Source organism: Hyaena hyaena, unplaced genomic scaffold, assembly GCF_003009895.1.
Source record: "Hyaena hyaena isolate Hyena2069 unplaced genomic scaffold, ASM300989v1 scaffold_857, whole genome shotgun sequence".
In the NCBI taxonomy this organism is placed as follows: domain Eukaryota; kingdom Metazoa; phylum Chordata; class Mammalia; order Carnivora; family Hyaenidae; genus Hyaena; species Hyaena hyaena.
In genome coordinates this window covers 753,562-772,503 of record NW_024081490.1, presented here as the reverse complement: position 1 = coordinate 772,503, position 18,942 = coordinate 753,562, and the positions used below count along the sequence as shown (strand labels likewise).

Here is an 18,942-nt window from a genome sequence, read left to right as displayed (position 1 = left end):
TAAGAATAAATAAGTACACAAATTGTCTGAAAATCCATGGATAATAATGAGTATTATTCAGTCTTTTTAAACTCTTAAGAAATTTCCCATGAGCAAAATGGTGCCCAGGTAAGTAAGACTAACAGAAAGATAGAACTACAAAAATGCATTTGGGTTATTCAAACACTGTTTAGAATTTTTGGCTTTGTTTCACTTTATCATTTTGAGGGTCATTTATGGACTATTCAAACAAAGTTATTTCACCAGACAAAACCTATTAGTAGGTACAGAGACACAAAAACTGATAGAATGTAGCATATAAACATGCAAATATATAGATAGGTTAGCTGTCATTGGAAAGTTACCAAAACATAGTTACACGTAAAATAGAAATTATTAAAAACTCCACAGATGCCAAATAAAAAAAGAAAACATTACAAAATTAAATGCATCATGAAAAAATCATTATAGCATTGCTTGATATTTACCTAAAGTTGAAAACATGCCCACGCAAAAGCTGACTCAGATGTGCTTTATTCATAATTTGCCAAAACCTGGAAGCAACCAAGATGCCCTTCAGTAGGTGAATAGATAAATAAATTATGGGACATCCTGACAATGTAATATTCAGAACTCAAAAGGCATGAGCTATCAAGCCATGAAAAGACATGGAAGGAACTTAAATGCATATGAGTAAGTGAAAGAAGTCAACCTGAAAAGGCCCCATACTAAATGACTCTATGACTATCTTCTATACGTCATTCTGTAAAAGGTAAAACTACGGAGACTTTAAAAAGATCAGAGGTTAAAGGGAATGGATGAACAGGCATAGCACGGGGGATGTGGGTGAAAAAAATACTTTGTATGATACTGTATATGTCATTATATATTTGTTAAAATCTGTAGATTATACAACACCAAGATGGACTTTGGGTGTATAACAAATATACCATTCTGGTTACGGATGTTGATAATGGGTAGGCTGTACATGCGTGGGGGCAAGAGGTATATAGGAAATCTCTATACCTTCCTCTTAATATTGCCGTAAAACTAAAACTGCTCTAAAATCTATTGTATATTTCATTATTACTTTGGCCCAATTAAAAAAAAAACAAAAATAAAAATAGCACTTATTACTCTGGATTGCTTAAAATTAATCTAATATTAAAAAACTATTCTATTGAAATAATTCAACATTAAAAAAAGTAAAAAATTTTTAAACTTTAATAAATAAACCCTATAAACCAAACTGTGAAACATTTCTAAAAGGAGATTCTCCAAAATTACTTTCTTTTCTCACTACATAGCTCCCTGGCCTTGGAAGTATTTGCATGCACAGTATGACTAAGTTCTCAAGATTCCTTAATACAGTTAAATGAGATCACAGAAAATAGGATTTTGAGAGCTGTGGATATCATTTGGATTTCGCACTAAAGTTTTGCCATTGTGAATAATTATACAGAAGGCAAGAGTCCTATTTATTTACGAAGTCATATTAACATAATGCAAACTTTTTTTTCCTAACACAACCGTAAGTGTCTGGACATAAAAAGGTATCCAAATGGTGAATAGGTGTAGTATTATAAAAGCAAATGTATGTACTTTAAAAGCCCTTGAAAAGTTTTCCAGGAAATTCATCTGTACATTTCTTAATATCAAATTATAAGCCCCAATTTAAATGAACATGGATGGACCTTGAGGGTGTTATGCTGAGCGAAATAAGTCAGGCAGAGAAGGACAAATATCATATGTTTGCACGTATAGGAGGATTAGGAGGAACTTGACGGAGGAACAAGGGGGAGAAGAAGGGCGGAAATGGTGGGGGAAAGGGAGAGAGGCAAACCATGAGAGACTCTTGAATGCTGACAAAAACTGAGGACTGATGGTGGGGGGGGGGGGGGGGGGATGGGCATGGAGGAGGGCACTTTGGGGATGAGCACTGAGTGTTATGTAGAAACTAATTTGACAATAAACTATTTGTAAAAAAAATAAATAAATAAAAATAAATGTCTCACACACTATGCAAATTTCAAATACATAATTAAAATAAATTTAAAATGTTGCTAAATCCTAAGTCATTTGTAGAACTGAATTTGATTGTGCAACATTTTCACCCCGAATTTTCTTTTTCTCTCTCCTTTTCAGTACCCTCTCTTTTCCTCTTTCTAAATCTTTCTCTCTATATATATCTATATCTATATCTATATAGATATAGATATAGATTAGATATAGATATAGATATAGATATATATGTGTATCTATATGTATAGATATTCATATCTGTATATATATTCATACATACACACATACAAATACACAAACTCTTGTTAGCTGTATCCAGTTTTATATAATAATTCTAACCCATTTCTGACCTCAACATGATTATTCTAACTCTCTGTTATTACTCATTAAATCTCTGGCTACATCCCATTAGGTAACATCTGCTTTCTATCAATGCCAAGGAAGACAGGTTCTTTAAACAAACTTTATTTAAAAAATAAGAATAAAAATGTAGGTGTTATATGGATCTTTAAAAAGTGGAAATCTAAGTTCTTTTATTACAACCAAAATGAGGTTTTTCAATATGAAAGCCTTCCATTTACTCCAAGAAAATTGTGGAAAATATCAACATCTGTACATTGCAATAAAAGCCCTACTTGTAACTGCCATTCATCAAGCCAGTGAGTAATTCGGAAAACAGTAGCAATAGACCTTGGAGTGCAGTATATGTAGGATGAAGCCAAAATGTTTTTCTAACTTGTAAAGGAAACTTCCATGAGCACTACTTTCTGCCAGTTGCTTCTTCAAGGTATGAACAGCATCAAACCCCTGTTGATTTAACTCCAATAAACTGAGAGGAAAGCCAAATGAGGCATGTTCCATATGTTAACAAATCCTCCTATTAAAGGATAATTTGAGTCTCATTCTCTGGTATTACTGGAATCAGTCATCAGTTGGGCACAAATAATATATATAATATATTACTGGGCACAAATTATATAATTTGTTGGGCACAAATTATATACATATATACATATATATATATGCATGAGTATAAGTATGAGAATATTGATAAAGTAAAATGAACAAAAAATTAACAACCCGCTATTAATTATTTGAATATTTGGTTTACTTTCCTTTTATGAACTTACTTTCTAATGTTGGTGAAGAGAGACACATGGCCCAAAAAAGAAGATACTGAGAGATAGGTAGAAGAAGAAAGAAGCCTATAAATTAAATAAATTATATTCTATTTAGATTTAACATTTGTGAACGGTATAAAATTTAAGATAGTTCACTTCTTTAATGTGAGTGTCTCCATCCATTGTAATTATGAAAATATATGCGTGATGTATGTGTATATATATATACACATATATACATATAGACATAGTTATGATGTAATAGATTAAAAAAGAAATTTTAACTGGAAAATGTTTTATAAATGTCTCTGCTACATTACATGTTAATCTAAAATGAAAATAAGCAAATCTGCTTCATAAAACCATTACATTGTTATATTACATGAGCTCCTAGTTCAATGTAATTTCCAAGCTTCTCTCACCATGATAGATTGATGACTGTAATTACATTTCCATTCCCACAGCATCAGGTAATAGAAAGTAGGTGTTCACCTTTACTTGCTCAGTTCTTGCTGCACAACTTAAATTATAAGACAAGCCCTTGAAATGATTTTGATGCTGGGCACTCATAGCTTTTTCCCTGCACTTAGCAGCCCAGCTATAGATGTAAGCTTTGGTTTTCTGGAAAATGATCCAAAGTTTCCTAATTATGAAGTCAAAAATAGAGATTCTTGTAGCTTGGTGCCTTTTTTCCTTTCTTACCCTTCAGTTAACATAATTCTCCTCTAACCTTCTTGTTCCTGTCCTTCCTCTCCTCTCCCCATCCCTGTTTCTTTTCCTTACTTTCTATCTGTATCTCTGTCTCTTGGTCTGTCTCCCTATCTCTTCTAGATCTATTTCTCTCTCTCTCTCTCTCTCTCTCTCTCTTTCTCTCTCTCTCTCTCAGTCACACTCTATATCTCTCCCTCTGCTTTTTGCTTTTAACAAATGCTAAGCACCCAGACAGAGTAGAGAATATAGTTACAAATAAGACAGGCACAGTCTCTATCCTTATGGCGCTCCTTGCTTCTTGTCTACCTGAGAGACAGACTGAAAAAAAGTTGCAATTGTGATTAAAAAAAAAAAAAAGTTGAGGGTATGACAGGACCATACAATAAAACATTTAACGTTTTATCTGCTATATTCTTTCTTATACTTGTTATATCCTTCTATAACATTCAAGCTGGACTCTAAAAGATAGAGAAAGTCTATAATATTTTAAAAAGCACAGAAATAAAAAGATTCAAAAGCACAATAGAAAGTTGGTAAGTAAAGGCAGTCACAAATCTCCACTGGGAGGTCCCTATTCTCTTTCACTTAAGTAAAGGTCCCCAGAAGACCAGACTACCTGACTCTCTTCCCTTTTTCCTTACTCCTTTCCTTTCTTCTTTCCTACTATTAACATTTATTCAATGCATACTATGTGCCAAAGACAAGAAATTTCAAATAATATTATAAAAATTATTTAACAATTATTGTCACAATTTACACGCACAAATAACCTGCTAGAAATTTATTTTACAGGAGACCTCAGATAAGAAAGAAATATACATGTAAGTGATGAATCACTAAATTCTATACTTAAAAGCAATTTTACCATATATGTTAACTAACTAGAATTTAAATAAAAACTTGAAATATATATTTAAAAAGAGGGGCATCTGGTGGCTCAGACAGTTAAGCAGCTGACTCTTGATTTTAGCTCAGGTCATGATCTCCTGGTGGTGGAATCAAGCCCTGCATCAGGCTCTACACTGATGGCACAGCCTTCTTGGGATTCTCTCTCTCCCTCTTCTCTCTCTGCCCCTCCCCTGCATTCTCTCTCTCAAAGGAAATAAACAAAGATTTTTTAAAAAAGCAATTTTTTTTTAATTTTAATTTTTTAAGCTCATTTATTTATTTTGATAGAGAAAGGCAGGGTGGAACAGAGAGAGAGGGAAAGAGAGAGAATCCAAACAGGCTCCACACTGTCAGCACAAAGCCGAATATGGGGCTTGAACTCATGAGCCACAAGATCTTGACATGAGATGAAATCAAGAGTGGCCTTCTCGGGATGCCTGGGTGGCTTACTTGGTTAAGCGTCCAACTTTGGCTCTGGTCACTCGGGTATTGATCTCATGGTTCGTGGGTTTGAGCCCCACATTGGGCTCTGTGCTGAACATTTCCCCAGAGCCTGGAGGCTGATTGAGATATTGTATCTCTCTTTCTTTCTGCCCCTCCCCTGCAACTGCTGTTTCAGTCTGCCTCTCAAAAATAAATAAATGTGTAAAAAAAAAAGAAAAAAGAAAAGTATGTTGGCCTCTTAAGCAACTGAGTGATCCAGGCACCAGCAAATGTTTGTTACTTTTGTAACAGCAAAAAGGTAAAAAGAAAAAAAAAAAAAAAACACCTATTGCTTGGAATACAGATTAAACAATTACAGCATATCCATCCATAATACCTATAATGCAATATTATGTACTTTTAAAAAGACTGAGGCAGAGCTACATGAATTAATACCACAAGCTAGTTCAGGTATATTGCTATGTGGAAAGAGCAAGCTGCAGAAGAGTGCAGAGAGTATAATCCCATTAGGTAAAATACAGAAAAGCATGTTTAAACCTGTATCTGTAATTTTATTTACAGGTGTATTTACAGTTCTTTAGCTGTCTATAACTTTATGTCTATCAGTATAGCAATGGCTATATATCACATATAAACATGCATAGTATAAAAATATACATGTATATATGTATTTCTAGAAAGATTTATAATATACTGTTAGCTGCAAAAGAAATGGTGAGGTTGAAGAATGAAACTCCCATGTTTGAAATATACACTTAGTAGTAAGACTTACTTATGCTCACATACTCATTTGTTTATTGTTTTTTGTGGGGGTTTTTGTTTGTTTGTTTTGGTTTATTCATTAGCTAGAATAGTTGGAAGTTTTCTAGACTCTTCTCTCAACCACTGAGCGGTCCTTCCTAGGATTACAAAAGAAAAATGATCTGGCCACTACTGCCCTAAGGCAATTCTGTGGACTGGGAAAAGCTGCCCTTATCTGAAAACCATGGAAAACAGGGATATTGCCTATGAAACACACAAAACAATGCTACATGACTTTTGTTTCAGCACTCAATATGTTAAACATTTTGAAAAATACCATTAAAAATGATAGATAACAATGGGTGAATGTGGGTGGTAAAGGATGTACAGATGTTTTCAGTGTATTCTTGTGTCTTTTTTTTTTTAAGTTTGAAATTATTTCTAAATAAAAAGATTCAAAAAAGCAGAAAAAAAAAGCTAATGATATATTATCAAGTAGGTAACAATAAACTGGTGGTGGTGTCTTTTTAATACAAAAACAAATGTCCTCTTTTCATCTTGTTTGCAGGTTATATTTAGAGCCATAAAAAAAATAGCACAAGTAAAGAGCTCATTCTTGAAAACACATTCCTGACATTTGTTTCTATATCTTTCACTTAAAAGGTGATGTAGTAATATCAGCAAGAGCATTTCATAGCATTATTTCCTCTTGGCTATGCAATCTAGTTTTTCAATTTTCTAGTCTGTAGTCAGAGTAAGATGTATTAATGTAACTTCCTTTATGTTTAAGGTAAAACGATTACTATGAAAACACTTTAGGAAAATCATTTTGGTATTTTCCTTCTCCTCTCACTAGACCACCTTTTACCTTTGGAAAACAAAGTCGAAGACATGCTTATTAAGCATTTGGTTGAAAAGTAAACGTTCAAAAGAAAATATATTTGCACAGAAGTATCTCTTCAGTGAAAATCATCTAACTCCCACTTCTAAAATATGAATAAATTATTTTAACATGACCTCAAGGAGGATTATAAACAACCATCTCTTTTTTAATTGAGGTATGAATTTTACACAACTCAGGCATGAAAAATGTAGCTTTAAAAATTTTCCCTATAACTGAACTTAATTTACCTTGTGAGCCCCCATTTTCACTGGTGGCAAAACATGTGATCTTGCCAATGTAAAATAAATGCAGTTATTTTTTTCTAGTTTAAACACATTTTCTCTAAGAGAAGTATTTGGTTGGCTTAGAATACTCAACCCCATTCTCCTTCTCATACTCCTAGGGTTAAAATCTTTCCTTTTGATATCACTGATCAGACTTCAGGGCCCAGGTTTCCAATCCAAAGTCACTGGTATCTTTCCATCCTGCCTTTCTATGTGATATACAGTTCATACTTTTGTATAATTCATAATCTGGTTTTTGAGTGTTGTCCATGCATTCACCATGAAACAGGGGTGTCCCTGTGTGCTCTCCAGTCACCAAGCCCACCCAGATCATTGTCAAATGATATTTCTTCCCCACAAAATCCAGCTTTTGAAATATGAGCTCTTTTAAGATTGTGTGTCTGTGCAAATTTTTCTTTAGATTGGATCCACCCTTCTCTAGGACAAGCCCTTGAAGGAAGTAAGCATGGTGAGGATATTACAATGACTTTAACGAGCAAAATCCTTGGTTTAAGTCTCTAAAGTTTAGTAATTTTATACACATGCTCCTTTTAAGCAATCACTTCTATATTTGTGACCACACCAAGTAATATATTGCTATATTTTTTTAAAATGCACAAAAAATGAAGAAAAATAAAGTCCCTAGAAATGATCAGACCTTTGTGAATAGCCTTCCTAGGTGATATAACAAGACAGATGGGGCTTTTTGTTCTTGAATTACATATGGACAGTATTTTTAAGCTGTTGTATATTTTCCTGAAACTCCATTGTTATATAATATTCCATCATATGGCTGAATCATTATTTAAGCAATTCTCAACTGCCAGAATTTAGGGTGCTATCAATTTTTTTAACTTAAAAAACCATGCACTGAGACTTCCAGGGAAGATGGTGGAGTAGGAGGACCCTAAGCTCACCTTGTCCTATGGCTAAAACTAGATAAAACCCACATCAGTGTCAATAAACCAGAAAACAATATAAAGACTGGCAGAACAGACTCTCCACAGCTAAATGTAGAGAGGAAGCCACATAGAAGAAGGTAAGAAGGGCAGAGACAGGTCCAGAGCTAAAAAAAAAAATCATGGGACTGTCCAAGGGAGGGAGGGATGCCTCAAGCTCAGAAAAGAAAGAGGAGTGGACGCCGTGCCAAGCACCCCAGTCACGGGAACCCACACAGCGGAGACAAATCCCCAGAATACCTGGCTTTGAAAAGCAGAGAGACCAACTATAATCAGTAGGACATAAAACCAAAAACTTTAAAAATCATCAAGCTCAGCTCTGGAAGAGCTAGGAGGGTGACAAGAAACCAAGTCCCTACCCTTAAAGAGACAGCACAACAGCCACATAGAGATACAGTCGAGAAGAAACGGTTTGAAAAATCCCTGAGGTATACAGGACCAAGATTTCTTTACTGATCTCAGTGCCTTCCTAGAGGGGCAAGGATTTTTGGGAGATTTCTCCTGGAACAAAAGAACCCGTGGGCACCATTTCCCTCCCCCACCCCCAGCCTAGAAACACAGACATTTTAGGGAACCAATGCAATACAAATGCTCCACCTAACTTGCTAACAGCACACGCTGCCCCTGTGACCTTCTGTGGATATGCCTCCTCCATCCTGGCCTGGGAAGAAGGTTCCCCTGGTGGCTATAAGTCCCCTCCCACAGTGGACTGGCATGAACCTTGCTGGCACAGGTACCCTTCCTCACTCTCCCGTGTGATCTAGGACCATCTCCTGCAGATGGCCCTGAGACAGAAGTTTCTAAAGCTGCTCCAGGTCCCTTGCCACAGAGAACTATGCAGACTTTGCTCCTATAGTACCCTTATTCTCTGCCCTCTTCTGCAGACCTGCCCCCTCCAATGTACCCTTGGCTATAGCCTAGCCTGGCGTAGGCCTGGCAGTGTCCAAGCAACCCCAACAGGGGACAGCATGACTCTAAAGTGACTCCTGCCCAAGGGTGAGGGGAAGATAAACACATACCACAGTCTGACTGTGGCTTTAGTAGTGGAGTGGGGGCAGATATCTGGTCTGACTGCAGATTCTGCCTGGTAATTAAATCTCTTCACGGGACAGCACAGGGAAAACTCCCTGAAGTTCAATGCTACTGCATTTCTGGAAAATGCCTGGTCTGACTCAACTCAAGCCCAAGGTGGCCCCAGACTGGCCCACTAACAATACAGGAACCAAATTCTGCCTGCAACAGGCAAAGAGAGCCACTGCAGACAACTGGACTGGAGGAAAAAGAAGCTCAGCCACAAATGTAGGGCACAAGCAATACACATAGGAGGCATGCCAGAAGTGCCAGGCTCTGATGAACAGGGGACATTGCACTGCTGTGCGCTCCAGGACCTCTTCTTCATAAATCTGCTACTTTCAAGAGCAGGAGATGTAGCTGAATTCTCTAACACAGAAACAGAGAGTTAGACAAAATGAGGAGACAGATGAATATGTCCCAAATGAAAGAATAGGACAAAATCTTAGCAAGAGAACTAACTGAAACATAGATAAGTAATATGACTGACACAGAATTCAAAATACTGGTCATAAAGATATCCACTGGACTTGAAAGAAAGGATGAAGGACCTCAGTGAGACCCTCAACAAAGAGACAGTAAACATTTAAAACAAAAAGTAACCAAAGATGAAGAACTCAATAACTTCATCTTCATTTAATAAGAAATTAAAAACACACTAGAGGGAATAAATGTAGGCTAGAGGAAGCAGACTGGATCAGTGACCTGGAAGAAAGAGCAATGGAAAGCAATCAAACTGAACAGGAGAGAGAAAAAAAAATAATAATAAATAAAAATAGACAGGAAATTCAGCAACACCATGAAGTGTAATAACATTCACATCATAAAGATCCCAGAAAAAGAAAAGAGAGAAAAGAGAGCAGAATATTTATTTGAAGACATAAGAGCTGAAAACTTCCCAAACCTGGAGAAAAAAATAGAAATTCAGATCGAGGTGGCATAGAGAGACACCAACAAAATCAACCCAAGGAAGTCCACACTAAGACACACAGTAATTAAAATGGCAAAATGGAATGACAGAGAATTTTAAAAGCAACAAGAGAAAAGAGCATAGTAACATACAAGGGAAACCTCATAAGGCAATCAGTGAATTTTTCAGCAGACACTTTGAATGCTATAAGGGAGTGGCATGTTATATTCAAAGTGCAGGAAGAAAAATACTTACAACAAGGATTGTCTATCCAGCAAGGTTAACATTCCAAACAGGAGAGATAAAGACTTTCCCAGGCAAACAAAAGTGAAGGTAATTCATGACCATTAAACAAGCCCTACAAGAAATGTTAAAGGGAACACTTTGAGTGGAAATAAAAGACCATAAGTAAGAGCAAGAAAAGTAGAAAGCACACAAAAACAGTAAAATTAAGTGTACCTATAAAAATCAGCCAAGGGATTCACAAAGTAAAAGGAGGTGAATTTTGATACCATGTACCTAAAACATTGTGGGGAGAGGAATAAAGAATGGGTTTGAACTTAAGCAACCATCAGTTTAAAATAGACTGCTATATGCAAAAGATGTTATATGTAGACTTAATGGTAACCACAAATCAAAAAACACGACTAGATATACAAAAAAAGAAAAAAAAGAAAAAAGAAAAAGAAACAAATTCAAGTATATCACTAAAGTAAACCAGCAAACCATGACAGAGAAGAACTATAAAAAAAAAAACATAAAATAAGTAACAAAGTGTCAATCAGTATATACCTATCAATATTTACTTTGAATATAAATGGACACTCCAATCAAAAGACATAGGCTAACTATTGAATATATAAAAAAGCAAAACCAATCTATATGCTGTCAAATTAAGCTGAGTGTGGAGCCTGCTTAAGATTCTCTCTCTCTCTCTCTCTCTCTCTCTCTCTCTCTCCCCCCCCCGCCCCTCTTCTCCATTTGCATCCTCTCTCTCTCTCAAATAAATTAAAAAGAAATGCTACGGGGTACCTGGGTGCCTCAGTCATTTAAGCCTCTGACTCTGATTTTGGCTAATGATCTCACAGTTTATGAGTTCAAGACCCACTTCAGGCTCTACACTGTCAGCAGATTGTCTCTCTCTTTCTCCCTCCTTCTTTATTCTTCACTTCCCCCATAAAATTTTTAAAAAAATAAATTAAAAAAAAAGAAAATGCTAAAAACTGCACCAAAAACTATAGAACTCATAAACAAATTCAATAAGGTCATATAATACAAAATCAACCTACAAATATCCATTGAATTTCTATACACTAATAAGGAAACAACAGAAAGAGAAATTTTAAAAATACAGTAAAACCTTGGTTTGTGAGCATAATTTGTTCCAGGAACATGCCTATAATCCAAAGCCCTTGTATACTAAAGTGAATTTCAAGAACCAATGGCTCAGTTGTAAATGCATGACATTCGGCATCACGTACTACATGTATTGCAAAACATCACTTGTTTATCAAATTAAAATTTATTAGAAATGTTTGCTCATCTCTGGAACACTCACAAAACAAGTTACTTGCAATCCAAGGTTTTACTGTAGTCGTACTTACACGTACAACCCAAATAATAAAATACATAGGAATAAACTGAATGAAGAGGGTGAAGGACTTGTATTCTGAAAACTATACAGCATTAATGAAATCAACTAAAAAGAACACAAACAAATTGAAAGACATTCCATGCTTAGAGATTGGGAGAACATCTTGCTAAATTTAGTCTGTACTTTTCAGAGCAATCTACAAAATTAATGCCACAAAAGACCCCAAATAGTGAAAGCAATCTTGAAAAAGAAGAACAAAACTGGAGGTATCACAATCAGAATTTCAAACTATACTACAAAGCTGTCATAATCAAAACAGTATGCTACTGGCACAAAAATAGACACATAGATCAATGGAACAGGAGAGAAACCCCAGAAATAAGCCCACAATTATATGGTCAATTAATCTTTCACAAAAGAGGCAAAAATATACAGTGAGAAAAGGTAAGTCTCTTCAACAAATGGTGTTGGGAAAACTGGACAGCAACATGCAATGAATGAAACTGGACCACTTTCTCACACCATACACAAAAGTAAATCCAAAATGGATTAAAGGCTTAAATGTGAGACCTGAAACCATAGAAATCCTACAAGAGAGCACAGGTAATTTCTCCGACATCAGTTGTAGTAACATTTTTCTAGATATGTCTTCTGTGGCATACAGAACAGAAGCAAAATTAAACTATTAGGACTACATCACAATAAAAAGCTTCAGCATAGTGAAGGAAACAATCAACAAAACTAAAAGACAACCTACTGAATTGGAGAAGACATTTGCAAATGTCATATCTGATAAAGGGTTAGCATCCAAAAATACAAAGAAGTATACAACAACAAATAATCCAATTAAAAAATGATATGACACGAATAGACATTTCTCCAAAAGAGACATCCAGATGGCAAACAGACACATGAAAAGGTGCTCAACATCACTCATCACCAGGAAGATGCAAATTAAAACCACAATGAGATATCACCTCACACCTCCCAGAATGACTAAAACCAAAACAAAACAAAAAAACAAAACTAAACTAAACTAAAAAACAAAGAAAACCAAGAAACAAGTGTTAGCAAGGATGTGGAGAATGAACCCTTGTGCACTGTTGGTGAGAATGCAAACTGGTGCAGCTGCTGTGAGAAAACAATATGAAGGTTCCTTAAAACATGAAAAATATAATTATCATATGATCCAGTAATCACACTACTGGATATTTACCTAATGAATATGAAAACATGAATTCAAAGGGATATTGCACCCCTATATTTGTAGCATCATTATTTATAATAGCCAAGTTATGGAAGCAGCCTAAGTGTTAGACTGATAGATGAATGGATAAAGAAGATGTGGTGCATGTATGTATGTGTAAGTATACAATTATTACTCAACCTTAAAAAAAGAATAAAATCTTGACATTTGCAACAACATGGATGAATCTACAGAGTATAATGCTAAGTGAAATAAGTCAGTCAGAGAAAGGCAAATACCATATGATTGCGCTCATGTGTGGAATTTAAGAAATAAAACAAGCAAACAAAGAAAGAGAGAGACAAACCAAAAAACAGACTCTTAACTATAGAGAACAAGCATGATCACCAGAGGGGAGGTAGGTGGGGGAATAGGTGAAATAGGTGAAGGAGATTAAAGCGTACGTTTACCCTGATGAGCACTAAGGAATGTACAGAATTGTTGAATCACTATATTGTACACCTAAAACTAATATAACATGTTAATTACATTGGGATAAAATATAAAAATATACTAATACTCCAATAGCTAATTCCTTAAATACATTTTAAAATATTTCCTCAAAAACAATTCCTATAAGTGGTTAAAGTATATACATATTTTTCATTTATAGCCATGTATTGCCAAAATACTATCAATATCAATAGTAACATGTGAACACCTCCGAATCTCAACACTAAATAATAGTTATTGTCCAATTTGAGAAGCAAACATTGTGTCTCATTACTGTTTTAAGTTACATATTCTATTTCATGCATTTATACAGTGCTCACTTGACATTTGGAGATTTTTTATGCCCATATATTCCTCTGCATTCCCAAATTTTCTATTAATAATTCAACTTTTAAAAATTGATATGTGGGACACCTGGGTGGCTCAGTCGGTTGGGCGTCCAACTTCAGCTTGGGTCACGATCTCAGTTTGTGAGTTTGAGCCCCGTGACAGGCTCTGTGCTGACAGCTCAGAGCCTGGAGCCTCCTTCAGATTCTGTGTCTCCCCTTCTTTCTGCCCCTTCCATGCTCATGCTCTGCCTCTCTCTGTCTCTCAATAATAAATAAAAACATGAAAAAAAATTTTTTAATTAATATGTCAAATATGCTACATACAATTTTCAAAACATTTGTCCTTTTATATCTTCATTTTTGATATAGAGACTTTTAACATATCAAAGCCTTATTTTCACTCAAATTTATAATTCCTTGCCTTCAACTTTGCTGGCATTTGTGTCATCCTTACAGCTCTTCTTTACCCTAAAAGCATAAAACATTAGCTTATACTTTTGTGAACACAGGGGTCATGGACACATGTCACTCACACTTCACAGTGAAGACAGAAATGGGGGTTATCAAGGGAAAGCTGATAAGCAGAGAAGCAGTAGACCACACACCATCTCCAGCCCTCAGTTCTCACTGCCCACTGCTAAAGTCTATGTGCACATGGCCAACATTCCAGCAGACAGGAAACTGAGGTAGCAATACTTCACATATTTATGAGTCTCAGGGGCAAGGGAATCTATTTGATCTGTAACAGTGGAGACCACCTCATCAGGGGATGGCCTTTTTGGAAAGGGGCAGCCTCTGGCCCCCAGCAAATGATCTTCTACTGAACTAACACAGACTTGCTGAGCCAGCTCTCTGTGAAGCAACTGAAACAGAAAGAGACTACCTATCAGAGCCACTGGATTTGTCTCTCCTCAACCTAAATCTGTCAGCACAGAGCCTGATGCAGGGCTCAAACCCATGAACTGTGAGATCATGACCTGAGGTCGGATGCTTAACCGACTGAGCCACCCAGCCGCCCCAGTAAATCTTAAAAGTAACTAATATTTATTAAGCACTAACTACAGACACCATACTAAGTTTCATCTTCATTTCATTTAGAGCATCCCGTAACTCATTGAGTGGCAACCGTTGTCACCCACATTCCACAGCGCAGGAAACTGTGGTCCAGAAAAGGCATATTATTTTCCCAAAGTGTTCCAACTAGTGAATATCAGAGCTCAACTATAAACCTACAATTCTGGCTCCAGAGCCTACCATCTTCGCCACAAAGTTAAGTATAAACCACTTATTAGAAACCATCCTCCTATCTTGGATACTCCCAACCCTTTAGAAGCTTTCCATTCCTATTTTAAAATATTGAATTTTTTAGTGGTGAAAGCATAAGAGATAATCACAGGATGCAATAGTAGTCCATGAGAACTAAAGCACAGACTTGATGAAACATGATTAATTTTGCTATATTTTATAGCTATAAAGACGTTGAGACAAAGCTTGTTTTTCATTTCATAATAGCACAGGGAACCCAGTCTGTATTATCGTACATTATATTTGGAAAGTAAATTTGCACTGTCAAGGGAGAAAACTGACTTAAAGAGAAGGTGATTAAATGTTTGAAAATAATTCAAGGCACTCTACCATTGAAGTGATTCCAAAAGGTGACATGGATGTAATATAAGAACTGCACTAGAGCTCCAGGATTTAGCAAAAGGGTAAGAGGGGAGTTCATTCATGTAGAGGAAGAGAAAATTTTCTTTGGACTAGTTATATCAGATAATATGTTTGTTTAAGGAAAAATAAACAGGTGGGAAAAAGTTCTGCATGCCTAACGTGGAAGGAAAGCATATTTGTGCGCAATACATTGCAGAAACTGTTTTAATACACCTCATTCTTTCAAAAACATTGCCCTCTACAGTGCCCAAGGTCAGTTTGAATTTAGGTAACCTACTATATATAAGTGCAGATCATATATGTTAAACTGATCTCAGAGGCATCTGACACCCTACCTTTTGAAAATATTTTTTCTGTTTATTATTCATGGATTACTAATTTTTCCCTTTGAGATGTGGTAATCTTTAGCATTTTGTTTTGTTTGGTATCCCAATTTCAAGTGTATAACATCCAAGTTTCCTACTGATAATCAACAACCTTCATTCCTTATTGCTAAAGGCGCATGTTATGATTTGGTCACATGCCTTATAAAAGCACTACTGTAAATGTTTCAGGAATAAATGATCCCTTACAACCTAAACACAAGTTTCAGACCTCAAAGACTTCCTGGGAGTGTAACAGTAGTAGCTTGCAAGAACAGGAGCAGCAGTACCTTATTTTACATGAAATTCATAACAACGCAATCATGAGGCACACTTAAGAGAGTTTTGAGTCTGTATTCATTGTTAACAGGGGTCTTTAAATCCAATACCTCTGCAATTGTGAAGTCAAACTTTGTGACCTAGTAAAACAAAATAGGGCCAGAGATAAGGTAATTTATTTTCTAGACCCCTCTGGACCATTAACTGCATGGCTTACCCTCTAAAAGACCTAGTGTTCTTATCTCTCATCACGAATTCTCTGTATAAAAGCAGAGAATCAAACGTGGTTCACAGGGCATATAAATGTTAGTTAGGCACGTACTTGTAAAAAGCCAAATATCATCACTGCTAGTTAAAAACTTTGAAAAGTGCCTTGCAACAACACATGGTGGTATCTTTTAAGAAACAGTAATCACAGGGTATAATTTGGGAGCTAATTCTTAAGGAAATTAAGATTATAGAGTTATGGTTCAACAGTAATGTAAGGGACAGACCTAGAGATGATATACAAGGTGGGTTGGCAGGGATTTCATTTTATGCCCTTCATAACATCTAAAACAGTGCACTGCATAAAATAGGCACTTTGTAAATGTTGCAACTGAAATGAACACATGCTCAGAGATGTTTTCTTCTTGAATTTGGCTGAATAAAAACTACTGTGCACAAAGTTTGTACTTTCACACGATTGAGCTGGCTACAGGTCAAGTGTGACATGTGGGATTGCATCATAACATTTTGTGGATAGTCTTTTTTGCAGAAGTGAAATAAACTGACACTGGAGGTTATTTACTCTGACAAGAATGTGGCCAAGATCCCATTATTAGTGCCCTACTACAGACTATATGAAATGAGAATTCAAAGAAAAATGGCTTTTCTCAAGATGTCCTTCCTAGAAAAAACTGAGGAAATATGACCTGGATGACTAAAGTTCAGGTGTAATTGAATAGCTCTTCCCAAACAAGATTTGAAGTCGGGAGCAATGTCAGCTAAAGAAGGAAGGTCCCTGGTATACCAGTCACAGAGTTCTGGACATGACCCTATAGTATCCAACGTTTGCTATCTGCTGCTTGCTTATCAAATGTATAAATGTTGAATGTGTGGAGGTATGAGAGATAGCAAACATGTTACATTAATTACTTAGGACTCCAAAGTATTAGGAGAGGCTGGGACAAATGACCTGAATAACATGAAAGCATCAAAGAGTGTTTTAAAAAATGTAAATTGTTGCTTTTATATGAAAACGAATGAAATCTTTTAGTGCCGAATGAAAGGCTTGGCTTAATAATAATTCAAATTAAAAATATGATGTTCTAGTTTACCATAACATTTTAGTTATGTTTATATTCTGGCTTGACTGTGGCATAAGCCAATACGATCATGGGATACAGCACTACAGGTAGTATCTAGGTGACAGAAATCTACAGTATACTGTGCTCTGTATTAGTATCCTGTACTCTATACGATCATGTAGCAAAGTAATGAGCCTAGTTTGGGATCACATATTGGAGCATCCCTGGGCTCTCCCATCAGGTTATTCTCAATCTATGCTCATTTATTTAGCAATAGTATATAATCTCATAGCTTTGAGTAACATCTATTTCACACCACACACACAAAAATAACTGTAGGTAAAAACTATATATAAATATAAATAACAAAACTTCTAGAAGATATTGTAAGAGTATATATTTGTGATTTGGGGACAGCAAAGGTATCTTAAACATGATAGAAAAACTCCACATATAAAGGAAAAAAACTAATAAATTGTACCACATTAAAATGAGGAACTTTCATTAATATACTGAGTCAAAATAGAGCTAGAGAAAATATTCCCAAGCCAAATAATCAACAAAGAGTTTTAATCCTGAATATATGGAAAACACCTTAATTTTTTAAAATGCAAAAACAGAGAAGGAAAATGAACAAGAGTCTTGAAGAGACATTTCTCAATAGAAGATATCCAAATGACCAATGAACATATGAAGACCTCATCAATAATCAAAGATATGCAAATTTAAACCACAATGAGATAACATCACAGAGATACTTAAAATATATAAAATTTAAAAACTAAAATACTGGGGGCACCTGGGTGGCTCAGTCAGTTAAGCATCCGACTTCGGCTCAGGTCATGATCTCACAGTTTGTGAGTTCCAGCTGCAAGTAGGGATCTGTGCTGACAGCCAGCTCAGAGCCTGGAGCCTGTTTGGGCTTGTATGTCCTCCTGCTTCTCTGCCCCTCCCCACTTGTGCTTTGTCTCTGCCTCTCAAAAATAAATCAACATTAATTTTTTATAAAACATTTTAGTATTTGTTTATTTTTGAGGGGGAGAGGGGCAGCGAGAGAAGGAGACACAGAACCCGAAGCAGTCCTCAGGCTCCCAGCTGTCAGCACAGAGCCCGACAAGGGGCTCAAACTCACAAACTGAGATCATGACCTGAGCTCGAGTCGGGTGCTTAACTGACTGAGCCACCCAGGCATCCCTAAAACTTTTTTTATAACTAAAATACCAAATATTAAAGAGACTATGAAGCAATAGGAGCTCTCATACATGGCTGCTGTGAATATAAATTGCTCAGTTATTTTTTGGAAAGTGGCATTATTTACTAAAGTTGAACATAAATATATATTATGACCTAACAACTTCACCTGTAAGTATACACCCAATAGCAAATCATGTATCTATGTGCACAAGGACTTGTACAAGAATGTTCAAAGCACCATTATTCATAGCAGCCCCAAACTATAAACAGTCCACTTTCAGAAACAGAAAAACAAACTGGGTTATCATACCATGGAAAACCACAGATATGAATAGTATATACTACAATACACACAATAACATGGATGACTCCCAAAAACAAAATATTGAGTTAAAGAAGTCAGACAATATGGTTCTATTTATATAAAATTTCTTTTTTTTTTTTTTTCTTATTTCTAGGAGAGAGAGAGAGACAGCGTGAACAGGGGAGGGTCAGAGAGAGAGGGAGTCACAGAC

General features: G+C 35.9%; 1 protein-coding gene across 1 annotated transcript in view; it reads right to left on the bottom strand.

Moving 5' to 3' along the window:
• Positions 1-483: 483 nt before the first annotated feature.
• The window catches only part of CFAP299 (cilia and flagella associated protein 299), a 262,943-nt gene continuing 244,484 nt past the window's right edge, over positions 484-18,942 (bottom strand). Inside the window, exon 4 of the mRNA XM_039220018.1 lies at positions 484-533. Coding sequence (XP_039075949.1) covers positions 513-533 — 21 coding nt within the window. The 3' untranslated portion in view covers positions 484-512. The remainder of the gene's footprint in view (positions 534-18,942) is intronic.